Source organism: Sebastes umbrosus, chromosome 10, assembly GCF_015220745.1.
Source record: "Sebastes umbrosus isolate fSebUmb1 chromosome 10, fSebUmb1.pri, whole genome shotgun sequence".
Classification (NCBI taxonomy): Eukaryota; Metazoa; Chordata; class Actinopteri; order Perciformes; family Sebastidae; genus Sebastes; species Sebastes umbrosus.
In genome coordinates, this window is record NC_051278.1 from 12,962,220 (window position 1) to 12,990,018 (window position 27,799).

At 42.8% G+C, this 27,799-nt stretch overlaps 1 protein-coding gene across 12 annotated transcripts; it reads right to left on the reverse strand.

Annotated features, from left to right (window-relative positions):
- Position 1: 1 nt before the first annotated feature.
- On the reverse strand, positions 2 to 27,543 carry smoc2 (SPARC related modular calcium binding 2). 12 transcript variants are annotated; one of them, XM_037782972.1, is made up of 15 exons: positions 27,447 to 27,540; positions 27,297 to 27,338; positions 25,168 to 25,778; positions 18,283 to 18,445; positions 15,400 to 15,506; positions 15,108 to 15,207; positions 14,199 to 14,243; positions 11,938 to 12,018; positions 10,505 to 10,579; positions 8,742 to 8,949; positions 7,733 to 7,815; positions 2,349 to 2,448; positions 1,931 to 2,178; positions 721 to 758; positions 2 to 538 (listed from the first exon to the last, which is right to left on the reverse strand). In XM_037782972.1, the coding sequence occupies exons 3-15, from the start codon at positions 25,240 to 25,242 to the stop codon at positions 515 to 517; spliced, it is 1,347 nt and encodes a 448-aa protein (XP_037638900.1). In that variant the 5' UTR covers positions 25,243 to 25,778; positions 27,297 to 27,338; positions 27,447 to 27,540; the 3' UTR covers positions 2 to 514. The 12 variants fall into 12 exon arrangements, with proteins under 12 accessions (XP_037638900.1, XP_037638901.1, XP_037638903.1 ...); XM_037782973.1 differs by having other exon boundaries at positions 25,168 to 25,835; positions 27,447 to 27,506; XM_037782975.1 differs by having other exon boundaries at positions 25,168 to 25,832; positions 27,447 to 27,492.
- Between the last annotated feature and the right edge of the window lie 256 nt (positions 27,544 to 27,799).

Genomic DNA, 27,799 nt, shown 5'->3' on the forward strand with positions numbered 1-27,799 from the left:
ACAAAATGTATAAAAGAGTTCTTTATTTCTAATAAACATGAATACATGTGAACATGTAGGACGTTTTTATGACGTATGTTTAAAACATTCTTGCAAACTGCTGTACAAAGCACAAGAAGAGATGCTATAGGTCAGTACATGAGAGATGGTCTAAGTTATTTTAGCAAACTATCCATATATCCGCTTTACCATCATCAACGCGAGGAGAAAAGTACACTGGGGGAAGGGGCACAAAATGAAACATCAAACATGAAAACTTGTACAACTCTGAAAAGTATACTTTTTAGACACACAAAGGACACATACATTGTATGTGTTAAATAATTTTTGTTTGTCAGGACATAAAAAGCTAACTACATCATTCACAGATTCAGCAGTCTGTTTAAATACCTTATTTCTACAAAGTGAATTTACATTTCTTTTTAAAGTACAAAGTGCAAATACTATGGTTTCCATTATTGCCGATTGGTGAGGGCAGCTTCTCCATGCGGGAGGGGAAATCTCAGATGCTGGCTTAGCCTTGCTTCTTCGAGGGATTCTGAGGAGAACAAATTAAAGTGACATCAGTTGGACAGATGCCCTGGTTTCTTTGCACTGACAAGACTGTATATTCCTGACTCAGTCACCACTAAAAGAGATTAAAGAGTCAGACTGTAGCTGTGCCACCAATTCATCTTACAGCCGTTTTATTCACTAGTGTGGGAGGAGTGGTTTACTTACTAGTTTACTGGAAGATAAACCCTCTCCTGGTTTGGCCCCTGTGAGACAAGAAGTGTTAGAAACCTCAACAATCTTAATATGAGGAATACTGCAGGTCCATTGAAGCGTCAAATCCTTGCCTCCACAAATTCAATAAGCAGTGTCCCGTCAGTGTTGCTGCTACACTTGTCATGCGGTCACTGATATCGGTGGCAGATTTACCACCACGAAATTCTTAGCAATTTTTGAAACAATGGGCCCTTGATTTGAAACATATGTAGACAAGAGCAGGCTTCTCATTTCTATTTTCTCAACCAATTTTGCCAGCTGATGTGACAACTGTTGCTAGCTGACTGTATTAGCTGTAGTTAGTAGTAGTAGTAGTAGTAGGTTAAAAACTCTGTCCATGGACTTTTAAGTGTTTCTGGCTGACATGTATGAAAAAGAAAAACCTACAGAGGGCTGTGCATTTGACATTTGTATTTTTGGTTTCAAAGGTGCTAAATATGGTATTGAGAGCATTTTTATTGCCTCTCAATGGCTCTCAACATGGCGACGGCGAGCCGCAGTTAACGGTGCTAGCAACGCTAAACAGTGCAAACAACGGCAAAAGTGCTCACAGAGATAACAGCGTTTACCTGTGGAGGTGGATGCTACTCTTCCGCGACGACCGACAGCGTTATCAGCTGTAACCGCCGTATGAGAGCAGTGCAGAGCAGCAGTCGTGAGCTAACCGGTGGGGCACGCTCACATGCACAAACATGCTCTAAAAAGCATGTGCTGCCGGCCCGGCTATGTCAACAAAGCGAGGAGAAGCTCGGATCACAACACACAGAGTGAGAGCGACTTCATTCTCTGCTCAGGTAGACATTACTCTTTATCTTTAAATAGCAAGAAGTTTTTTTCTGCTATATTAATACTCTGGATATTGAATTTAGCACCTTTAAAAGTGGTACATAAGACTCCCTACACACTTTTATCAGGGTTACTACAGCTCCATGTGCACTGCTTCAACATTTGGACAAATCCGAAGCTTGCCTGTGCCTAATTACTGTCGCTACACTTTGATTGGACAAAAGCTTTTAGTGGGAGGGGGCAATTGTTAAAATTCACGTAGCATTGATTGTAATTTACCATTTGACTGCCATGTATATAATATATCTGTGTATGTATCTCATCCATCAATATGCAAGACTGGTTTGGTGCAGGAGAGTGATGTTGTTCAGCTCACCCTCTTCTTTGGTCACCCCGAGGCAACCCATCAGTTCCTGCAGAGACAGCGCCTTGTCGTTGCTGATGTCGCAGTACTCCACAAACTTCTTCACACACTTCTTAGGCTTGGATTTCTTGCGCAGGAAGCGTTTGAAAGGCTTGATCTCCTTCTTACCAATGTCCCCGCTGGAGTTTTTGTCCAGCTGACTGAAGTACCAGTGGACCACCCTCTCCTCCAGGGTGTGGCTGGGGTCGGGCTCGGCCATCCTAAATGACAGATATCAGTTGGTGAGTTGATAATCGCCCCTCCGTCACTGCATCCAACTGTTTAAAATAACTAATGTCACTGAAAGTGTCAGCTTTCGGTAAATGACTGAACCCACTGATGTTCATCAATACGTTTTAAGATGAACAAAATCCACTTCTGAATGTCATACCTTCCGGCGGATGCTGGATCTGTGACGGCGTGCACCATGTCTGTCGACAGCGCGTCAAGAACACTTGTCAGGAACTCTGTTTTCTTTGCCCCAGGACAGCCTGGAAAATAAACCACATATACCTGGGTGAGTGTGTGCGAGCATGCATAATGCGGTTCATATGGAGGGAGGTGTACGTATATTTATGTCAGCGAACACAGAGAAATTATCCCCCAGTCAACAGCATTACAACAACGTGGAATGCTGCCGTCATAGGTGGCCTAATAAATGTTTGGGGAGGGACGTCATGTAACAGGCGGCGTAGTTTTAATGTGAACAGCACATAAAGACGGCAGAGGAGGAAAATAAACCCAAACATGACTCTCACAGTTGTCTTTTACTCCGGCTCATAAAGTGTCACACCTCCCCTCATCTGGAGGAGGAAGAGGGTACCTGCCAATCTTGCTGGAGGCTCCTGAGTGGTTTTGACAGCTGGAGCACAGAAGATGTTACTGAACATTGTATGTATGGACAAGAGGCTCCATACAGCACCTGAGACTCACCTGAGACATCAAGGGGACCAAATACAGCCCTGACAGACACACTGTTACTCATTTCATCTGTCTGATTTAAAGGTATGCATCCACAGACACAACTCAACACCTGATCTTCTGTGTGCTGGGATTACTATTTGAAATGTCAACTAGATAAGAGACTGATATAATTAGCTCGTAAAGCTATAAAGGTAAAATCTATCATTAACTACCCAAGTAAAACCAACAGAGAAGCATTATTACACGCAGAATGACAGGAAAAAAGATTAAAATGAGGGACAACTGGGGAGGAATGACCCTAATGATAGTAATTGTCTGTTTGGCCGTTTAGTTTTAAGAGTGAAGAAGACGAGGTTGTTCTGGAAGAGCTGAAGGCTACGCTGGCCTGAGAGATTCCTGGATTCCTCTCCTGACTCTCTGCTTTCTCACAGTCCGGCTTCCCTCTGCTAATCTGCCTGTGGAGAAGAAGAAATTCTCCACAGTGTGCTGCTCTTTTTATGGCCCAGGCCTGCGGGGCCAGATTCTCCTGTGTTGGGGATAATAGCATGCTTTGCTCCTCTCTAACAGGTGGCGACCAGCATCGACGTAAACACCCAGCCTCCACTCCACCTTTCCCAAGCAGCGCAGGGCTTTAGCAGCCTGCACCGGGCCAAGGGTTGAAACATTCACATGTCCAAACTGTTTCACAGTCTCCTTTACATGCTGAACAGACTTGCACTTAACTTTTAGTAGGCCCACCCTGGCCCTAGCCCAGTAAAATATCTGACCCACCTGTTAATGGCCAAACTGGAGCCTCTTGTGGTAAATTAGTCTAGACAGTCATACAATTGCACGCTCTGAAGGCAAAGTGTTTTTATCTGGCTTCTGGCTGTGGAGCGATTTGTGGGATGCAGTTGGACTTGTTTGAGGCTTAGTGTTTTTCATAGAGCGCACGCGTCCTCTCCGTAATGCCGCAGGAATCTGTCTGCAGTTCATTCAAATGGGAAGCCATCAGGTAAGGCTCCAGACCCTTCTTCTTGGCAGCAGAGGCTTTTCTTGTGGGGGCGGGACAGATTGGCTTCTGTCTGTCTGGACACCGTTTAGCTCAGGGGAAGGACACAAATGTTCCTGCTGTCATTCAAAGGAAATTGAGCCTGGCCATTTTCCGTTCAGTCCATGGCTGCCGCAGTAAATTACTGCTGTCTTATTCCATAATGATTATAATTATGTAATGTCCAAGTCTGACAGATGCAGGATGGAATCAAGTTGAGAAAGCCTCAAATGATTACATTTATTTCTTGTTGAAAAGATCTGCACCACTATTCATACGCCTCCATATATCTGCTGCCTGTAAAAAATTGGCCAGTAAGTGCATGTTTGCATGCGTGTGCCCGTGTGCTACTGTCAATAAGACGCAGTGTTTTTCTATGGAGCCACATGGGGCAGAGCCCTGTCAGCACTCACAGCCGCAGCTCCCAATGGCTGCCCCAATGCTATCCCATGATACCGCTCTGGGGAGAAGGCTTGCCAAATACTCCGCTTTCCTCTCCTGCTCCTTTCAGGGCAAAGTTCTCCTTTCTCGCATCTCGCCCCATAAACCTCTCAACACCAGCGCTTCAACAGCAAATGGGCTGCAGCAATGTGAAGGCAACATTTATAATTATCCCTGGTTCATACAGTAACGTGGTTTACAGCCGTTGACGCAATTGCTCATAAAGAAAACAAGATGCTGTGTTTTTTGACCGTGTCCTGGTGTATTTTATAATGGGAGACCTGGTTGATACGGTGCAGGTTCTTATGACACGTATAGAATGAAGTCTGTGTACTCGTGTGAGCGCCTGTGTTAGGTGATTGCATGGCTGAATAAGCATATTGTTTTCTGTCCCACCACTATGTGTTTAGGAGGTGTTTGGTTGGGCTTGAGGTCTTTCTCCTGGGATAGCTGTGGCTGTTTTCCACCCCATCGCCACTTCACACTTTCCGCATTTACACACTGTAATTATTTCTGCTCAATATCTTTGCGATAATATACACCACCAGTGCCACTGGCAAAGATGAGTAACATTTGTTGGTCCGAGGAGCATTCATCTATTACTGTCTATCCCTCTGTTTAATACACACTCTGTATTAGAGTCCTGGATGCCGGAGCAGAGACAGAGTGCTGCTCTGCTGCTAAACGCAGCACCTGCGAGCAGAGAGCGCAGCTCTGGCCCGGCACACGGTTACATAAACAGTTGTGGATGGGACGGGAACAGTGGCAGCTCTGTTCATGTGCTGGAGGATTATTAACATGTTTACCAAACCACCAGAAAACAGCTAATTTGCCAAGAACCGTTCAGCTTTAAACTGTGATTTGGTTGTATGCAGCACCTGAAAGCTATAACTCTACTTTGCCTATCATTGGTTTTATGAGGAGCACAAGTCATGCAATTACTCATAAAACTCATCTGGCATTTATAAATGTGAACAAAGGCAATGTAAAACTGTCTGTGCAAAACTGTGGTGAGTAGAATAGGTGAAAGTTAAAACTGGATGCAGCTCAGCAAAATCAAGGACATTTATAACGGTTTGGGAAATAGTTTAAACTTTTTTCCATGTTAATATACAGTAAGTGCTTTAGATAACTGCAATAAGCTAAACCTGTTGAAAATTGGTTTAATCATTCATGTTTGCGATGCCTTGTGGGCTCCACTGTAAAGCTGAGCGGAGTGCTTATGATCCTCTATCTCGGCAATTAGGTAAGTAGGTGGAATGATGGCCATTAAACAAGACCAAGGCTGTAACAAAATGTAATTTCCCTTAAAGAGCACTAAAACTTTTAACATTACAGAATCAATAACACATCAATGTATCTCCTTGTTCTAAAATAACCTGATTTCTTTGATTCTTAAGGAAAAGTGGATTCTTCCCAACTGTAAGAGCCACAGCACCTCAAACAAGTCCTCCAAATTAAAATGCATATTGTAATTGCCCTGCAAACTGACACATAAGATGATCTGACACCCCATATTGGCAGGACAACATACCTCATCAGTAAGGGTGTAAGAAAATATCGAAAATATCCAATATCGTGATATGTTTTGTGATACTGTATCGATTTTTAACTAATAGTTTACAAGCAAAGAATGACTCAATCAATACTTTATTTCATTTGCAAAAAGATGTGTGCTCTCAGTGAACGTGCCTTCTCAAAGTAGTGCTGTGATGTTGATGTTATGGGGACTGTGATGAAATGCAAATGCAGATCCCACTGTTGTGATTGAATAAAACCTCAACTTTTTTTTACTTCGATTGTATGCATATGGTGGTGTGTTCTTCATACAATGTCAGTTTTCCTAATATCTGATTTTAAAAAAAAATCACAATATATTGAATCATAACCCCGGTACGATACATATCGTATCACCAGATTCTTGCCAATACACAGCCCTACTTGTCAGTGTATTCCAAAACATTTTTTTTTATCTGTTACCACTATGGTTAAGGTTTGGTTAGGTTAATGGTTTGGTTAAAATAAATACTTGCTTCAGGATAGGGATTGATTGTGGTCATGGTTAAGAGAAACCAACATGGACTGTTGGTAGGACACGGGAAATGAACAGTGGTCATGTCACCGTCTGATGTTTTTCCATCCAACCACCCCAACATCCTCCTTTGTCACTTGAGAGTAAACATCTGTTGCCTTTTGGGGAATTTGCAGAAAAGACTGATTCTGTCGTTTTTCTTGGAGGATGGGTTTCCAGGGAACGCAGCCTGCTAGACCTGATCACGCAGCCTCGCTTTATTTCTCAAAATCATCCTCAAATTGGTCTTAAGTTCAATTCATTTGTAAATACCACTCGAATACAGGGCTGTGTATTGGCAAGAATCTGGCAATACGATACGTATCATGATACAGAGGTTACAATTCAATATATTGCGAAACTGTAGACAAGGCAAAATATTGGGATTTTAGTTTAATCTAATTTTACGAAAACTGTCATAGTATAAAGATTACACCATATGCATAAAATATGCATAAAATCTGAGTAAGAAAAGTTGCCTTTTTTATGCAATCAGAACAGTGGGATCTGCATTTGCTTTTGCATTTACATTTATCACAGTCCCTGTATAATCCAACATCATAGCTCTACTTTGAGAGGGCACATACACTGAGAGAGTGTATCTCTTTTCACATATAATAAAGTATTGACTGAGTTAATCTTTGCATGTAAACTATTAATTAAAAATCTATTGTGTTTTAGAGAATCGATACAGTAATACAAAACATAATATTGCGATATTCAATATTTTCTTACACCCCTACACAAATAGATCACAATTTAAATTCTGACTAGTAAATATCCACCTAACACAGCAAACACAGTCTCACCTGTACCCAAGCCCACCCCATGACCACCAACCCCCAACTCCTCTCCCACCCTCAGTGTAGTTATCTACACCGTTGTCAGTCTTTCTATCACTACCTGTCTCTGGCATCCTATTATCCATTATCTCTATCTCTCCTGCCTGCTGTTTCTCCTCCGTGCTATCATCCCACTATCCTCCATCTCCCATGTCAGTTGAAGATTAATCCTCCCCCCGATCCGTCTCTGTCTCCTTGCTCATTGACCGGTGAGGGGTGGTATCTGGCAATCCTCAACTCTTTATCAAGCATTTCCTTGACCAACAGTGCTAATGATGTCAACAAATACACACACACACACACACACACACACACACACACACACACACACACACACACACACACTCACACTGTTATCACAACCTTGGAAGCGCAGCAGCAGTTGGAGGTCGACTGCTGAAGAACTTCCCCATGTGGTCTGAACACAGAGGAAAAACAGAGACTGAGTCCAGTCTTTAGAGACCTACCTTGGAGATGTCTGCTTCTGTAATGGTCCTTAGGTTTAGTTGGGTGGGCCCTGGCGTTGCCATCACACTTTGGCTGTTCATACCTGTGACAGAGAATACACCATATGAGGAAATTGCCAATTAATTCAAAGTGGAGTGGATAAAAGGGATTGTTGATTACAGTAAACCATCCTCTTTGTAAAATCAGAGAGGAATCCCGTGTTTTCCAATTACCCGTGTACAGTTAAATCTCACGGATTCAAATAATTGTTTTGTGGCAAACCAGAGGCTGTGAATCACATCCAGAGAGAGAGGAAGGATTTGGAGCTGGTAAGAGGACAGAAAGGGGGAGGGAGGGTGAGACAGAGAGATAGAGGGAGAGAGGCAGACAGGGAGCGTGGGACACAAGGAAGCTTTCACGGCCTCCCTTGGCGAGCCGGCGGAGCCCCGATTGCTGCTGTGCAACTGGGCCAAAAGCTGGCCTGGGACAAGGAGAGAGACGGGGGAAAATCCACGCTTCCATATGTGTGCTAATGTGCTGTCTGGCACTCTGCCTGAAGCCTTGTTAATCTGATACCCAGCCTCGCTGCTCAATGAGAGTGTACCAGTGCCCCACTCTGCCAGCCTGACTGACCTCTGACCTGCCGCTCAGCAGACCACAAAGTCACTCATGGGCAATGGAGATGTCTATCTGTCTGCTTATGTCAGACGTATGTGCAATCTCAAATAGAGAAGCTTCGTTTTGTTGCTTTATTTCTATCAGTTTCTTCTATAACGTTTGCATGGCTGTTAGACCTGCAGGAAAGATAATGCTCAATACTGCTTTATAACATTTTAGTGCACACATTTGCCTACAAAGGGCATGAAGCAAGGTCATTCTGTTGGACAGCCTCTCTATCAATTATCCACTCTGTTGTGTTTGGGTGGTCAATGATCACTTACCTGCTTTGCGTAACAACTGTCTGGTTTGTTTGCCATAAAGAATCGAACAATAAATTCCAAGAATTTGTGTAAATTAAGGTGAAAGTACCATAGGTGAGGTCTCTCCCACCTGGTGGAGGTCCCAGGTATGGGCCGTCCGGTGTCCACCAGCACACACCAACAGTATCCGGTAGAGGGGTGGCATTGGACCGGCTTGTACAGTCCTCCTTGGGCACAGTCTGGTACGAACACAGCATCGTTCTTGTGCTGCCTCGCCTCTTCCTGGGCAGACTGTTGCTCCTGGTCACATGACGAGGCTGGAAAGAGAGGTCAGAGGTTATACAGGAGGTGTGGATTGGTCACACAAACACACACCGCCCATAATGTCAGCATTCACCTAGGTGGTCTAGGTTGTGTGACTTGGCAAATACACATCCCTGACGTGAAAGAAGAGGGTTTGTTTAAGAATTAGAGTCGCTTCTAATCAGATCTGGCTAGCACATTTTGGATTTATACAACATACAGTATGTTTGAATTAATTTCTATTTAAAAGCCAAATGCATGCGTTACACTTTAAATATTGCTACGACATCCCCAGAAGAAGAGGAGGTTGGAGCGCTGGAGAAGACAAAAGGGTGGAGGATGAGTGCTCGGAGACAGTGTGTGTAGACTGTTATATCAGCCCCCCGTGGCACTGTTTACGGACATTAATGGGCTAATGACTAAGTACAGCTCCCTATGCCCCAAGTTAAGTAAATATTTGGACACTCAACTGCCCTCTGTTGATGTGTGTGACAGAGTGAGAAACAGACAAGACAAAAGCAGAACAGTGGTCAGTCGGGCCTTCGCCTTCACACACCCACACAAACTACTGTAAAGTACCAGGGATCTATATGTTTACATGTTCAAAATTCCAGAGGAAAAATGCGATGGTTCATGATCCTTTCATTTATCCGTACGTACAGGGAATGTAGCGGCTTCGATGGGGTTTTGCAGAACCTCAGCAGGATCTAATCAGACTTGTTTCTGTGCAGCAGCCTCCTTCTCTGCCGTGCAGCTCTCCAACAGAGATTTGAGCATTAAACTCAGGGATGAAAGTAGAGCTCTTCTGGCCATGAGGGCTTTCAGCACCAATCTCTCCCTCTCCTCGCTGCTCGCCTTAAGGCTCGGAAGCTAGTGCGGGATTATGGATATCCCTTTTCTTTGTTTATTTTCATTAGAGATCTTTACCCACACAAAAGAGACCAAATGAAATGCCTCCCCGCTTTCTCAACCGACTCTCTTCGCTCCAGTTCCTCCGTATGGGCTCTCTTTGTTGAGGCGGGTGTTTTTTTTTTCACCCCAATACCCCAAAGAGCACATGGTAATCAAAACCATCAATGCTGCATTTCTCAGGCTTCTTTTATTGGTTGTAAATTATGATAATGGGATTCACACACATATGCACACATGCACACAGGGTTCTCATCTCGAGGCGGGCTCTCAAAATAGCATTGTTTTATGCAGAAAGCGACATATTTCCCCAAAGAGCAAAGAGGCAACTGATCTCTTCAATAAGATAAACGTGCATGCGTGTAAGAGGAGACCAGAACGGACCAGCCAGAAGAATAGGAGATCCTGTGTTTGTGCCATGTGCTGATAATTACAGATACGCTGCAACGCGAAGAACCACAGAGAAGCAGATCCTCAAAGCTTGACGCACTCCAACACCAAGACGTATTGGTTTCACAACCCACCATCTGTCCTTAAAAGACAGGAACAGCCTCAAACCATGATTGCTCACACAAGGAGGAAAAACACAGAGCGTGCTTTCAGTTGAGGTTTGCAAACACCCGATCGCCGTCATTAGAGAAAAAGTGGTTTGAAACTCACATGGTGCTCTGGTTCTATTGTTCTGTCTGCTGCGAACCTGCTCCGTCCACAGAGTGGGGTACTGGGAAATGATGTCTGAAAGAAATCACCAAGACAGCTTTATTAGCCTCAATCGAAAACACACCCGTATATCATCTGTGCCAAACCTGGTGGTTCCAAAACTCACAGCCTGTAAAACGCACATCAAGGTTATCGTATCTCAAACTGCTGCATTGGAGGTGGAAAGTAAATTGTATATGACAGCTGTGACCAGAAATAGCTTACCTACCTCTATTTTTGCTGTTATATAACTATGAGTCTCCCACTGTCTTATCAAATGATCCCATTAACATGAAATCATAAAACACTACTTCTTTCATGATGTAAAAGGCCGATAAAAGTGCTCAAATGCAACTTTGCAAAATGTGACTGTCTGCTTCCCATTCACAGGGATGAATTATACTCATTGAACTAGAAATGTAGGAAGTGGTTTTCTCTGCTATTTGGAGTTTAAAAGGATTTCATAATATAAAAATACTCCAAAATTTAAAGCACAGCTGTATCAGCAATGACATAAGTATTCATTAGGCAGATTTACCCCTTTCAGATGTTTATATAACCATGTACTATTTCATCGTATTGTTAGTAGCATTTAAATGTTGTAGCTGGTCCATCTGGAGCCGATATTAACTACTCTATATGAAATTGAGTATTCTCATGTATGTAAAGTATCCAGCAACTAGAGCTGATAATTTAGTGGAGTAAAAAGTACAATATTGCAGGAGTAGTGGAGTAGAAGTATATTTTAACTTAAAAAGGAATACCTAAAGTAAAGTATAAGTACCTCAAAATTGTACTTAAGTACAGTACTTGAGTAAATGAGTAAATGTACTTCTGAAAGAAGAAATAACACATTCTTAAGCAATGAAACAGCCTTGCTCAAAACGTCATTGCAGGCACTTTGTTGCTGGCTTACTGTATGTGGTATGACCAGCAGCTTATGGAGGCTTAAGAGCAAAAAACACAACTCATGCTGAAATTGCCCTTTTGGTTTTCCTTACATCAAATCTTGTACATCTGATCAATTTAAATACGTTGGTCGTGTCTAGAAGGTAACCCCAATCTGCAAAAACTTGCAAAAACTCTCACGAGACTCACTGCCTGACGACCGATCCTAACCTTAACTATTCGAGATCAATGCCCAACCTTAACCATCTCACAAGAGTTTCCCCAAAGCGCGGGTGACCTTCTAAACACGACCAAAAATGTTTCACGAGCACATTTTCCCCAATGACCTTTTTGAAGCATGATGCTGTAACTGACTCAAAAACATTGCCTCAAAACATCCTTAAAAGGGAAAAGGAGTCTGCACATGAGGCAGTCAGTGGTGTCTCAGTAAACACAGACGCAGCATCAAACATTTTGAACTCATAGTCTGACAAATAAGAGCTCACCTTCTTCGTCGCCAGCAGGCTGTGGATCCACCACTAGGCCAGTCTCATCTGCATTTAGAATGGAGAATATTTGCAAGGAGACTACAATTACGCGAGTAAGCTACATTAGAGAACAATTAAATGTGAGATTTGCACGTTGCCCGGCTAAGAAGGATGGAGGAAGAAGTAGAGGTGATGAGGATGAAAAAGAGAGAGGGGGGTGTGTTGAAAGAAGAAAGAGGTGTCTTACAGTAAGAAAATCTGAAGTATAGTGGTCATATATTCCCATGGTTTCACTTCATGCAACAAGGAGGATCATTATGCTACGGGGGACAGACTGAGGTCAGTTAAAATGAATGAGGAGAAGATGAGGACCAGTTGTCCCTGATGTTCTTCTTCATCCTTCCATTGCCTGCATGTGAGTTATGAGAGCTGTGTGAAGGTGGGAGAGACACAAGAGGTGAAGGATGCAGTAGCCAAGTGTGAGAAAAAACAATTAACAGTGAGATAATCAAGCTCAGGGTTTGTTTGGACTCTGTTTGTTTGATTTGTGGTAGGGGGAGACGGGGATGGAGGTTGTGAGCCGCTTAGGGTAAAACCGCGGCTGTAGGTGTGGTTAACCTCAGTGTAGGTCACTCACTCTGCTCAAAGTAAAGCTCTGTTAATGCATGAGTCAGGCCATCTCTAATGGGTGGCTCCACAAACAGGGATTTAGCTTAAACTTCTTTTCTTTAACAATGAATTCTCCATTGCAAAATCAGGGTTTTACATTTAATGCAAGTTCGTAATGCCAGCCATTCATCTTCTCAAGCATGCTTGGTGGATAAAAATACATACAGTCGGTGCGACTGACTGAGGCAGACATGTTATTACTCAGCTCACTTAACGGATGGAAATGCCATTTCAAAAAGTGTATTTATGATTCGGATTTACGATAAACCACTAATGACCGATCTTTACTTTGCGGCCTTTTACATGACTGTAACACCTCTTTTAGCATCTGCCAGGAAACCCCCGCGCTATTTGTGGTCACACAGCATTAGTTTAACTGCTGTTTGTCAGTCGTCAGCTGCATATGATTCCAGCATGTGAATGAATTTGTCAAGCACCAGAAATGGGTTTAGGGCAAAGCATTTTGTGTTTAACATTACCAATATTCTGATAATAAAAGTGCAGCAATGGCTGCTGTGACTGCTAAGGTACTGATGGGCTTCTGCTGAATCAAAATATTGATGCAATCACTGCTATTTTCAGTGCTGGCACACCACAAATCTACAGTTTATTCTGCTTTTCACCACCCTGTTTATCCAACCCGTTCAGATTGAACCACAACCTCCCCTCCAACTCCTTTCCTCCCTCTTTCCCTCTCCCACCATCCCTCCTCCTCTCTCAAATTTTGCATTCCCACTTGATCTATGTGTAATGAGTTGGCTGGGCTCAGACAGACACTATACCCAAGAGTGTTTACAGAGAGAGAGGCGCAGACGTAAATGTCACACTGACAGGAATAACCCATGTGACAAACACAAGTGGATGCATACACACTTTCTCTCTCTCTCTCTCTCACACACTCATGCACACACAGACAATCACATCAGAGTCAACCCAAATTACACTTTTTCTTTGTGAGCCTTCAAATCACATCAGTTAAACAAATCATCTCTTACAAGATGAGAGCATGATATACAGTATCTGGAGTGGAGCCGGAGGGAACTTAGTGGTTCTATATCTGGAAGAGGGTAAATGTTGATGAGAGACAGAGTGAAAGTAGGGTGGAGGAAAAAGTGTGAAACATTTCCTTGTATCTTGTGACACTGTTGCTGAAAAAGAACCAACACCAAGTGTGATCAGTTTGGAGAAGAAGAAAGATAAGTTAGTTTTCCTCCATTCTGGCTGCTCCCTGGCCGTTGGGCTGCCTGGTTAAGGACAGCAGGCGGTTATAGGCGCTGAAGCTGCTGGTGGTGTGCATTAAAGCTCACCACAGCCTCTCTCCTCAGACGTGTTACTTAGTAACAGACTGCTTTTATATCAGCCTTCCGGCTGCTCTCACACTCTAAAATTGACAAAATATTAGAAAGGCAAGCCTTAACAGGCGACCCACCCTGCACATCTCCAACACAAGATGCAGGCGAACAGACAGAGATACAAACGAATACACACTCACATGTACATGCATGCTTAGATAGGTACACACATGGACAAACACAAAATCATGCATGCATGCACACATAAAGGATTCAATGAGCCTCTGAGAATTAATTCTTCTTGAATTAAAGTCTCACCTGCTTTACCTGGCTCTCTTGTAGTAGCTCTCTCTTGTTTTGAACCTGAAAAGCAACGTCTTCAAATTAGTTGATAATTCACCACCACACACTTTTTTCACATTATCCTTAATAATAATAATAATAATAATAATAATAATAATAAAGTAAAAATCTTTAGCATACTTAAAGATTTTGGTCTGAATCTTAGAATGAAGAGCCACCAGACTTATGAAGGAATAAACCACAGTGGAAAACTCTTTTCTGCCTTTTTATTTACAAATGTTATTAATTGATTTGAAGTGGCTCTAATCACTTACACACTGCCTGTCGATATAGATGTATTTTAGACTTCATATACACAGCTATGATTGAGCTGCTGGCAGTTACAATACAACTACTGCTGCTACTTCTGGAGCTACTTCTTCTCACTATTGAGACTTCCGAGGCAGCCCCTCGGAGACGCACAGGGAGGACATGTGGCATTGGTTATTTGATTGTTTGGCAGACGCCATCCTCCAAGAACACTTACATTCCTTACAGTTTAACTTTGTTGCTCAACTCTGTAGCAGGGATTTTCTACTAGGCTTATTTATACACGCAGCCCCAAGCCTTGAGCAACGCTTAGTCCTCGGGTGGCCCTCCAACCCTGTGGCCGTCAGTCCAGTCACTGACCACTCTCCCACAGGACTGGAGATTACACCACCGATAAACATGCAATGTCATGCTTTGGTGTGTTGAATTCGATTTATCCTCATTGCTTCACAAAACTACAGAAACCGCAATCTAGTACAAATCAGCCACTTGATTTAAATGTTTATGTCGTACAACGTGCTTACTACAAAATACCTGTACTAGTGCCCTGAACAGTACAGTGATGCAGTATGCAGAAAGCTGCCCTTTATAAGACACGTTGATGGTTTTACCAACCTTGGCATCGAGGTTTTTTATTGGCCACTGCTGAGCCACTGATGGGTCGACCATTTGGGGTGACACACCAACAGTATCCAGTGTAGCTGTGGCACTGAACCTGTAATCAAAACAGCATGTAAACACAAAGTCAGCACAAGCTAAACATCTGTAATAGTGAAATGTGAAGGGACATTGTTAAAAAAAACGTTAGCAATTTAAGTCATGCAGGAGAAAAGAGCAATTCTTGCAAAAAGAAAGAGTTACTCTTTTCTACCGGGGCCTCATCATTTACGTTGTGTTTTTTTGTTACCTCGCTATATGTGCCATCAGGGTTGCATACAGGCACAAAGACCTGCGGGAAGAGTTTCTTGGCCTGCTGCTCTGTGTACTTCTTCTCTGCTACACATCTGGATGTATCTGAGGAGCACCACAAATCACCAGAATCACTACACATCACAGAGACCCATGATTCAACCCACAGCTCAACTATTTTCTTATGCTGCACAAGTATGAAACCAACATACTTAAGAAGTCAGCAGAGGATGTTGAATCTCACAGATGATGAAGAATGAGAGAGAAATGCAGGGAGAGGAGAGACGGAGGGGAAACAATTCAAGACATTTCGGAAGCGGCAGATACTTGTGTGGCTGGGAATAGAACCAACACCCCCGGTCTTATTAGGAGCAAGTCAGACAAGCCTGCACAGTGCCTGGTGGTAAAGCCATTACTGAGCGAGGCAGCTCGTGCTGCTCCTGTAGAACATTCCAGTCACCCAAGAAAAGGGCTGATGCGCAGGGAAAACCTGACCCTTCCTTAATGTCTCTGAGTCTGTCTCGCTCTCCTCTTAAACCTTGACGATCTCCTCAGTTCAGCCCGAGCTGTCCTAACTATTTGTCGATATAAATGTGGGTCAGCAACTTTTCAACTATGTGCACCTCAAGTCTTTTCACATCTCTCTGTCGGAGCCATGGCTCATCCGGTCATTCCACAGCAGCTTCAGCTCACCTGGCCAACAGCACCAGCTGTGCAAACTCTCAGGAAATGCTGGCCAATGATGGGTTTGATGGTAACTTGGTGTGACACGTTAGCTGCCATGCAGTATCTGACTGGCTGACAGATTCAAATCACATTAAAGCAATGACTCATGTTAAGTTTAAAAACGTTCACCAGTTTGGTCAGGAGGCTGCACGTCGCTGGCATGGCTTACAGGAGATTGTCCATTAGACACATGCAGGGGAATGTGCACTGGTTACTCTCAGTCTAGTGTGTGTGTGTGTGTGTATATCACTGTCACTGGCGGGGAGAGGGGGCAAGACGCTGGATGTTCCGGATGGAGGAAAACAGCAAGTTGAGGAGCTCTAAAGTTAGCTCCAGTGGAAAAACCCAAAACCATCGTCCTTCTCCAGGGGGCTCCGACCAAAACGCTGACTGGAAAAAATGACAGGACACTTGAATCATCTGAGCGCGGTGATAGAAAACAAATGTGGTGCCAGTCTCACCATCCTTAAACACAATCCCATCTCTGTGCTTTTAGGCCAGGCCTGCCCTCTGGTTTATTCGGCTGCTGACTCGGCTGCTGCTGCTGCTGTGTCTTTCACCCCGGCCGTCCAGAAGCAGAGGGGGGTCCCAACTCTTATAGACCCGATGTTATTGACGTATACAATACGACTTTCATGGACTCTCGTCCCTTTCAGCTTCCTAGCTGGAATCCTCTATTCTGTGTCACGGCGCTGTCCGCCACATCCAGATGTCCGCTTAGAGACGTTGCCATAGAGACCCAGAACGGGCATAAAATCGTGGAATGCTTTTCCATCATATGAGACTTCTTTTTAGGCAAACCCTTTCGCTCACGCTCCCTGCATTAGTGATCTAATATTGTGATGTGTAAGAATGGGGCATTGTCCCCAGTCTGTAGAGCGATGAACTAGCAGTATAGAGTTAGTGAGCGGGGCGGGGGTGACAGGGTTCGGGTCTGCAGCATTGGGGTGTATGGGTGCTTTCCTTCCAACAACGACTAACAATGAGGGAGTCTGTGAGCTGCCTGACCTCATTGGCTCTCCTTCCCCTTTTGCTTTTCACCTCGGTCACATACATACAGCTTTACATCTAGTATGATGAAAATGAGACCATTAATTCTTGTCAAGAATTTCATTCAAATGCCCTTTGTCGCCTCTGCATAATAATTGGATTTCAGAGAGCTGAAGCCATTTCATATCACTGAGGAAGCTGTTGGTCCAGCGATGCTGTTCTGTATTTCTGTTGTAACAAAGCATGAATAAATAAAAACAATTTCCACTACAAACTTATTTTAGTATTTTTACAAATTAAAGCTAGGGTTGGTAATGTTCTTCAAAAACAATTTTTGTTATATTTGTTGAAATTCTCATTACATCCTGACAGCATCAATAAATCAAATGCTCTGACAAAAAAAGAAAAACATCTTGTATCTGCTGCTGTTGGACTGTAATAAACCTGCCTACCTGTCTACCTGCTCGACAGCTGTGAGTACTAACAATAGCCATGTTTGTTGTTTACGTTCATTATGATATGTTTATGTTCATAATGATAATTGTGGGGGAGTGGTTTTTGAGGGAGACCTGAAGGGATGGGCTGTCAGTGTTGCCGACTTGGCGACTTTCTCACTAGATTTAGGAACTGTTGGAGCTAGTGCTGCTAGCTACTTTCATTGGAAAAGAATTGGCAACACTGGGCTCGTTTTTTTTTGGTTTGATATTTTTTTTAAAACTCAAAACTTAAATTTTATTACGTTCATCATATACATACAGGTACATACGTTAAATTTGACCTCTGCATTTAACCCATCCTAAACATTTTATGAGCAGTGAGCTGCTGTAAAGCGCCCGAGGAGCAACTCACGGTTCAGTGTCTCGCTCAATTACACTACGACATGCAGAAAGCTTTAAATCTAGCGTACTCTTGCTAGTTTCTCAAGATTACCATCCCGAGCTTTGACGTGCATTTCCTTTATCGGTACAAATGGTGTGAAATTATGAAACCAACCAGGGAGAAGCAAACCCCTCCACCCACTCTCACTGTGTCAACCCCACTCGTCCTCCCAGCACTCAAAGAATCAATTATGCTGAAATGAATTTAACCCACAAGTTTCTACTGTGACCCCCCTCTGCGTATTCGAGAGCGCCAGGCAGCGCTGAAGCGTGACTCATGACCTGACCTTTGCATGGCCCTCGAATGACCTCCAGCTGGGGGTCACGGCACTTGGCTCGGAGGAACTCGCAGCGAGATGTGAAGGTCCTGCCGTCCGAGGCGCACAAGGGCTTGCGAGGAGCTCCGCTGCATTCCATGTTACACTCCTTATCCTGATCCACCCGCAGGAACTGCAGAAGTGAGAAAGAAGGAGATAAGCAGTGAAAACATTTGCTAAATGAGCTCTGCAACAAAACATTTTATCCTCCACAACAACAGGTGTGATTCTGGAGGGATTTATGAAGACTAGGGGTTGAAGCTTGTATAGGGCCAAATGCATTTTATAAAAACGGGCTACTACACTGAAAAGTCAGTCGCAGAACAGGAGTCCATACAAATTGTTAATTCTGTTTCAAAACATTTACCAGGAGGTTCGTAAGCAAAATCCTCTCTTGAATACACGGCAAAGCTCTATAAACAGTACAACACACAGATACAAAGATGAGGCAGTGCCATTACAAGCCTGTCAGGGTGCAGCCATGCTTTATCTTTGTTTAAAGGGCTGAAGAGGACTTGACTGACGCTTCCTCTGTGCCAACACCTGCACGGGTATTCACCTGGAATCGCTCCTGAGGATGTTTTACTCAGCCATGAAAAGAGAAACAAGGACGGAGACTCCTGGCTGAACACATCGGATCACCTGTGTCAATGCCACCATTGTATGAAACCCCCTCGCCAGGCCACACAATGGGGCGGCGGCAGTGGTGAGGGGGGTGGCAACAAGCTGTGACTGCTACAATGAATGAAAAGACAGTGAATGATAGAGTAGCTGAATAAACTAGATGTCAGGGAGCTTTGTGCTGCTACAGTGCAAGTGTCGGGTTTCATAAAGTTCGCGTGATTCATTCGGTTTTCTGGAATAATAACCTGAGTTGAGTGGAAAAAAACAAACTCTACATCCATGCCTATGCAGGTGCTGTTTTCAGTCAGTCATATCCAAAGATAAATATCTCGCTGAACTCTTTTTGTCTTCTCTTATAATGAAAATATTTGCACGTATTAAACAGTTTCTTTTTGCTTTGTGACATTTTTGTTATGTTTTCAGTGGATGCACGAATATCCAAAATCTGCCTGAATGCCCTCTGTCAACTATTCACACACAGGCAGAAACTTTCCCTCTTTCACACACACACTTATCAATCTGTGCACAAAGCAGAGAATCAAAGCCCTCAATTAAAGGTAAGCCATAAAAATCTGTTATGGGTTATCAAAAGGAAAGGGCAGGGCAAGATAAAGGGCAAGAAGAAAAAACACACATCCATGAAGAGGGCGTGATGATCGCCAATAAAAAAAATTTGTTGTGTCTGACATCTTACAAATGAAGTGAGAGATGAGGTTTGGTGGCAGCCCCCTGCATTCAGACGAGAAGGGCTGCAGGGCTGCATGCACCTGGAAGAGGGTTGGCAGGGAAAGCAGCGTCGCCCTGGGCGGGCGGCGGGGGGCGGGGGGGGGAAGATACAGCCCACTCTGTCAACCATACTCATAAATCTTCCCGGGGGGGGGGGATCAGAGAGGAAAGGCCCGTTCAAACACATCGGAAGAGGAGCCGCGAGGGAGGGAAGATGAGTCTTTTGGATTGAATGAAATTTTTCAAAACGCAAATATTTTTTACAAGCCCTTTCGTCCCAGGCTTTTAAAAATTACGTGTTCTCATGAGAAGAACACAAAACGTATCCTGACGCAGCAGAGCTGGAGAGCTGTTGGCCTAAAACAGCCTGTGTCCAAGTTTCAATGCTCATCCTTCATCTTTCTAGACAATATGGAAAGTATTCCCTCTTCCTCCTTTGGGAACAACATGATATGAATGGTGAATGCTGTCTATTTTCAGTGCTTAAAGCGAACTAATGAAGTATTGTATGTATTCTGGGCAAGCCAATACTTACAGTGTATCTACAGCGGTGGACTAAATCTTTCTCTTGGGGGCGTTTGGGACCCCCCAAACGGGGAGAGAGAGAGGTGGGAATGACATAACAAAGGTCCCGGGCTGGATATGAAGCAGGGACGTTGCAGTACATGGTTGGTGCTTTAACCCCTAGGCCACCAGAGGGCCCCAGCTACTAGATATTATTAGGTTTTTGAGCCACTGAAACCCTTCAAATTTAACAATCTCAGAGGTAAAAATCCCTTTCACGTCCACATTAAGGCCATAATCTGTAATGACAGGTCACAAGTAGACATAATACTTCACTTTAAGGGCTTACAAGCTCAAATGGTTGGGTACCACTGGTCGACAATTGTGAGGATTTTCCATTTTAAGTTTGGTCTTTTCCATTGTAACTTAATCTATGAAGTTGCCAATTCGGAGAGTATCACTGAATTTGAGAGGAATTGGTCAGAAGACTTCGTTAATTTACTCAAATGGTGACAAACAGATGTCACATTGGCTCTCGTCAACTAAGCACCTGTTACTTAAAGCAGCAGGAGAGATTTTTTTTATAAAAATGGTTGCTATATCCTGACAGTAGTGCATGATACAGGTAATATGAAAAAAATCATGTGCCTCTGTGTCCTTCGGTGCTCCTAACAGCATCTGCAAGATTTCACAGACTGGACGAAAAACAACCAGTCAGAGCTGATCTGGAGTCTGCATTCGAGCTTCCGTCTATGAACGCCACGAGTCAATCACTCGATAACTCCGATCAAACGGTCAAACTAGGCAGCGCTGATGCCTCTGTTAGTGTAATGCCTATATCTCGCCTCAAAGGTTTTCAGAAACATCTTGTAGTGTACTGTTTAGCTGTAAAATGAGAAAGTTTGTGACCCGGCAGCCATGTTGAGAACAGTTGAGGAAATACCAAGCAACGCCCACCAGTCGGAGCACCGTCAATAGGAACGCTCAACAGGAATGCGCTCTCTCTGAAATGACCTGTGATTGGCCAAAGTCTACCGTCACAGGCTAGATTTTTTAAAGCCTGAAAACAGAGCCATGAGGAGGTGCAGAAGTCTAGTTTTCTCTCAGAACACTTGAATTACAATATGCTGAAAGGTTATTATGGAATTTTTGCTTTCTGTCTACTGAAGCTTTAATGATCTTTAGAAGAACTAGTGTTATACTTTGATATGAATCGTTAATATATAAGCTAGTTCTTGTTCTACAGCTACTAATTTCTTTGACCATTTCTCTGTATAAACTGGGATCTGCCCCTCCTTGTTAGTGTCTCTGAGTTTCTTGGATTGTTTGCATCATTGCATCTAACTGACAGTCTTCTGTCGGTACCCTCCCTCCCTCTCCCCCTGTCCTCCCACACCAGTTTGGACACCCCTCTGCAGCGGTGACCTCCTCTCACCCTCGACTCTGTCGCTCACAGCTCACCCCTTCACATAAAGTCCAGCAGGCGTGACAGGCTGTTCTGAGGATGGTTGTTGCAAAGACCGCAACCTTCCAAAGCCAGTAACTGCTCTGATAGTGTCTGAGTGCGTCCAGCCATGCTTGGTGGTGGACCGCCAGCCTCGCCATGGCTCACGCTGGCCACCCCAGTGCTCACACTATAGCAGCATCAGCCCCTGCAAGCCAGCAGACTGACAACCCAAACTGAGTCATTCAGCAGCCCAGCATCCTGCTAGATGTCCACTGTTCAGCACACACAGCAGAGCGCCAAGTGCCTGCAAGTTTACGATAAAACTCCAAGAACACAGCTTGGAGAAACACAGTTAGCCATGAAATCAGCCACCCATGAAATGAACCACCCAGATTCACTATTAGATGTCATCCAAGTGTTTATTTCAAAGTCACAGTTGGCCACACTGAAGGAGGAGAACAAATAAGACGTGAAAGCCAGTGAGAGGAAGACGCATCAGAGACTGATGGTGTGTTGAGGACCTCTTCCCCCTGTGTACTCCTAACGGTAGTTAGCTGTCTGCTGCAGATCTCTGTGTGTTTGGCCTGTGGTGATGGATGGGCGAGGCTGAGGCAGAGCCCTGACATTCTCCTGATGTCTCATTCCAGCCTCTCCAAGCCGGCACCATCATCGTGCACAGCAACATGGTGGAGAGTGATGGATGGCCTCCTCCTCAGCTACATGCAGCACAAGCTTCCACCCCGATTTATCATAAAGGGAGACTCATACAAGACAGAACACATATTGTGACTCAAATCTATTTATTGCTCAAGTCCTTTTCTTGTCTACTTCCAGGCAGCTGGCTCTCGCTATCTCTGTTTTTCTTTCTCTTTATTTTGCTCCCTTTCAGGATTTCTTTTTTCTTTGCCTGATCTCTCTTGGAAGATGCTTTTTGCATCTGCTCAAATAATACAAGAGGTTGGCAAAGGAACAAGAGACAGGCGAGAGAGGGCGAGACTGGCGGGGTGTAAGGGAAACTTTTTTTTTTCCAAGACCAACCAGCATACAAATCAAATCCAATTACCTCCCCCTGGCTCTGCAGCTTTGTGGGATTGAATGGAGTGCGGAGGAGGCGAGTCTCCAGCAGAGAACACATTGTAGGCCGATAAGGGCCCTCTGGGCTGGGAGGCCCCCGCTTCCAGCGCCCCGAGAGGCCCCTCACACCACGGCCCCGCAGGGTCAATGGGGGCCCCAGCTGAGAGCCGTGGCAAACGTGTTAAATGGCCTTGGCGGGAGTTTCCTGCATGAACGCTAGGATGCAAAGGGGATCATTAGTTTCCAGCATGGTGGAAAGGGAAGAAAGTGACAGCCTTTAACCAGGCTACTAACTCAATCAAAGGAAAAGGCAGTTAATTGCTGTGAAAGATGTTAAAAAGAAAGAGAGGTGGTGTGAAAGGCCACTGATAATGTGACAAAAAAAATCTCTCCTAGCAGGTGCACAATTTCATGAAAGCATAGGGGGCGATGGAGCCCATATGTTATACTTAAATTGCTTTCTCCAAGTTTGAAAAAGATTCAGCTAACACTCAATGCTCCCTCATCTTTTCACACACAATTTCATACTTCCATAAACCATGGAAAAAGTCTGTCTCATGAATAACCTGGGCAAATATCCCATATATTTAACTGCCTGTTTGACCTCAAATATGCACAAAATATCACATGGAGACATTTTCTTGAAACCAGCAATAACCTCTCCTGTGTCATTCATACAATAAGCCATGAATCCCTCACAAGTCCAGTGCTCCATGTGCTATTCCAATAAAGAAGGTCTAATGAGCCACAGTATGACACAGACACAGTTGCCACTAAAACATGCAATCGAAATAGAGATGTTTCTCATCTTACTGTCATATCAAGAGCATTGTGGATGCCGTGTCAGATCTATATCTGTGCAACCTTTACATCAACTGCTGAGTCAATATTACATGACATCTTAATAAAGAAACATTCATATTTTCTGTACTCATACTCTTATCTCCTCAGTGCAACACTTCCTCCCACATTCCGCAACTCCATAGTGCCGTCAGGGAGAAAGGATCTCCGACCCTTCACCTGCAGGTCAACAACTCATAGCCATTTGTTTCCAATTGGATATTATCACCCGGACCATAAATAACGGTGCTGGGGGAGGCGGCTGTCACATCAACCCCTAAATCAAGAGGTGAAGCCTCTGACAGTGCACATTCCGCTCTCTATTATTCCTCCTTTAGCACTGTACCTGCACTTGATATTGGCCATGAAATTCCCCTCATCTGTCTTTAAAGATGCACGTTCTCATGCTTAAGGTCCATGGAGAGGATGGACTGCTCTGCCGCTGCTGTAAACAATGCCATGTGCTTTGGTGCAGCAGAGCTGCTGACACTGGCAAGAGTAGCCTCTACAGAGCCGCTGGCACAACAAGAGTGAACAGGACGGAGAGGTAGAAAAGACGCTGGCAGGCAGGTAAAGGTACTAAAAGTAAACCACAGTAGTGTTGCTAACAGACCAGTGAACTCCTCACAGGCAAACCATCAGCTCTGCCATCTCCGACCCACTGTGCAGAGACCGTGAAACACAGGGATGTGGAGTTCACACAACTCATGGAGACCTCTTTTTCCAAAGCAAACCTCTACCTGGGGATCTAATAAGTTTTAAAATCAATCTTAAAATCAGCCTGAATTTCTGCCGGATATGGAAAATATTCAAACAGTAAAAGACTCTTCTTTTGGAGAGAGATTACCTAGAAATCATTGTGTCAGCATCGGAAATGCTGTTAAAATGGATTTAAAATTATTAATTATTTTCAATATATTTCTGATTATTAGAGGAAAAGCTCACAAGAGAGACATAAAGGATGATGAACACCAATCGTATGACCTTAATGACTTAAAAAAAAAAGATCTGTTTCAGGACTAGATGACTGACATAAAAAAAAAAAAATTGCCAGACTGTGTCCCTGTTGCTCAAATATTACGCATGGAGTGCACAAGCATATCACTCACTTTAAACATCTCTTATACACGTGGATATGAATGAGGCGTATTCTGGGAGTTTAAGGTCCCGTATTATAAAAAAGTGAGATTTTCATGTTTTTTTATTATAAAGCAGGTTTAAGTTCTATATAAATATTCAGACACTCTGCATTTGAAACAAGCTGTCAGGATTTCTGCCCATTCGTGATGTAACGAATATACAATATTTAGACCCTTGACATAATTTTTAACGTAAACATGCTAAATGTGTCCCAGTTTATTCCTGTTGCAGTGTATGTGAATGTCATCAGTTGATAAGAAGTACACATGGACTCAAGCTGTTTTCTAGCTATGCAATTCTGTTGCAATTCTGTCAAAATGCGCTAAAACGGAGCGTTTCAGACAGAGGGTAAATACAGGCATATTCAGGCTGACAATATTAGGAAAATAAAGTTTTTTTTTAACATTACAGAATGTAAATATGTTCAAATAGAAACACAAAATACAAGTATGAACCTGAAAACGAGCACGATATGGGTCCTTTAATGTGGCTCTTCCTACCGTGAGAGCGGAGAACTTCTGAGCGCGTCCAGCGCACAGCAGACAGATGAAGACCAGCAGCGGACAGACGCGCATCCTGACGCAGTGTGGCAATAAACTCTCCAAATTACGCACTGGTCCAAAAATCACTCAGTGTTTAGCTGAGACTTTTACCAAAGCACACAAAAACTGTCTTTTGGGAGAAGAAGTCGGAACAGGTTTCAAAATCCACTGTAGTCCTTGTGAAAAAAAAAAAAGTCAGTGTTGGTGAGAGAGAGTAGGTTGTTGGTTTATTTCACTTCGTCTCCTTGGTTTGGTCTGCCAAAGCGTTGGTGTAGACACTCTCCTTATTTCTGGCAGTGCGATAAACCCCCCGTGTGTCTGACCTTTTCCCCTCCCTCAGTGTCTCTTCTCCCTTTTTCCCTCTCTCCAATTTCTCCACACCCCCTCCCTCCACTTGATTCTGTCGACTAGATCCCTTATCGGATGTAGGTAGGTAGGTAGGTAGATAGGTGTAGGTTTAGAGGGACTCCGTCTGCTGCTGGTAGCTGAGGAAAACACGTCTTTTCTTTTTCCTTCCCCTTCAAAACCACAGCAAGAAATCCTTTTTTTTTTCTTTTCTCCCAGAGGACCTTGTGATGATGTTCGATTGGCAAAGAGAGGAGGAGAATCAGACAGGCTACTGTCTGCTGGGAGGGTCAGCAAGAACAAGAAACAAGAAACACAGTCTGAGCTCAAACTCTCTCTCAGACACACACACACACACACACACACGCACACACACACACACACATGCACACACAAACTTCCAATATACAATTTAGATTTTCTCGATTCTCTCTCAGCTTATAATAACATTCTCCAAAGAAAGTTACACAAAGTCCTTCAAAACATCCCAATACACAAACAAAAATCTAGTAGTTAGGTTCTAAAAGCAAAATGATTTAGCAATATTTGATTGATTTAAATCACATATTGGACACAAAGCAGTGGACTCATCTGAGTAGTAATATTAAATAAGTAGGCTAAAAATAAAACAATGAAGCCTGGTTTAGAGGGACATGATTCATTTATACTTGATGCTCTTCTTGACTTTATTTTGACAAGTCCATCTGAGCCTTCTTTAATAATGGAGAGAGTGACTATAACGCCACCTAACGGCAATCACAAGCAGTTACAAGCTCTCACCATATTGACCTAATATCACATTTCACTTTTGCATTTACTTATTTACCACGAGTTGCATTTAATGTTTGTTTAAATATTATCTTAAAATAATGCCTTTTAATTCCTGCCAAATTATGAGACTCAGACTTTTATCACATTTCTTTTTTTTATATACTGTATATATATATCGCCATAGAAGCTGCAGGATGTCAGTGCATGTCACAGCCTGAGAGACAACCACAACAGCACATCATAGATGTAACTCACACTCTGCCTTTTATTTACTCCTCTACTTCATTTTTTTAATTTTTATTTATTTATTTTGTTACATATACATTTGATATTGCAATATATTGTTGTTAATTGTTTTTTTATTTTTGTTTGTTTTATTGACACAACAAACACAAATTATTTTGTTTTGTACCATTTCCATGTTCTTTTTAAATATCTATATATTGTAATTTGATTAATGTGTTGTATATATATGTTTTTGTTTTTATTTATTATTATTATTATTATTGAATTGACGCTTTGGCAATATTGTTCACCTAACAGTCATGCCAATAAAGCATATTGAATTGAATTGAATTGAATATATATAATTCGAGTCTGAAGAAGAAGAAAGTTGTATGAATATTTAAATAATGAAGGTTTGGTAAAACCAAAAAATGATGTTGCTTCATAAATATCATTAATAATATGTTTGTGACGCTTGTTTGTCTTACAACAGTGATTCCCCCAAAACCTGGGTCATTTTGACTTGTCAATCACAGGTGTAACTAATGACATCACTAATGCTGCATTAGTTGCTGGAAGAGAGCCAGCACTGATGTTATAGCCTATTAGCTAGTTGCAACTGCTATAAGTCAAAATGTCTTCTGTCAAAATGAATCTGATTTAAAGTGCTATTAGCAAGAAATATTCAGTAAGCAAAACAACATAGAGACAGAGAAGAAAGACAGGTGACACTTTGCTGCACTTACCTTGCTCCAGAGTTCTTTGGTGGCAGTTTGGAGAAAATGTAACTTTCATTTTTTCATTTGCAAGGAGAGAAATTAGTAAGAAACATCCATGAAAAGAAATGTCATGTTCTCAATAATATTCTTCCAACAAAAGTCCCCCTGTATTGTTACCTGTTTAATAAAAAAAACAAGCAAAAATTCACTTCCAAAGCCAGTTAGGAACTTCTTCTTCTTTGGTGTTTATTGTTGGTTGGCAAACCAGCTTATAGGTGCATTGCCGCCACCTAATGGACTGGAGTGTGGAGCAGTAGATTGGCAGGAAAATAAAAATTAAAAATTAAAAATTAAAAATTAAAAATTAAAAATTAAAAATTAAAAATTAAAAATTAAAAATTAAAAATTAAAAATTAAAAATTAAAAATTAAAAATTAAAAAAAATAATAAAAATTAAAAATTAAAAATTAAAAATTAAAAGTTAAATGTTAAAAATAAAAAATTTAGATTTGAAAAATTTAAAAAAACAA

Excerpts from the sequence above, each read along its gene's own strand:
- smoc2 (XM_037782972.1), bottom strand. The coding sequence starts at position 25,242 with ATGCGCGTCTGTCCGCTGCTGGTCTTCATCTGTCTGCTGTGCGCTGGA. Across the intron at positions 10,580-11,937 it reads GCCTGCTGGCGACGAAGAAG|ACATCATTTCCCAGTACCCC; the intron begins GTGAGCTCTTAT and ends GATTTCTTTCAG. Across the intron at positions 8,950-10,504 it reads CAATAGAACCAGAGCACCAT|CCTCGTCATGTGACCAGGAG; the intron begins GTGAGTTTCAAA and ends CTCTCTTTCCAG.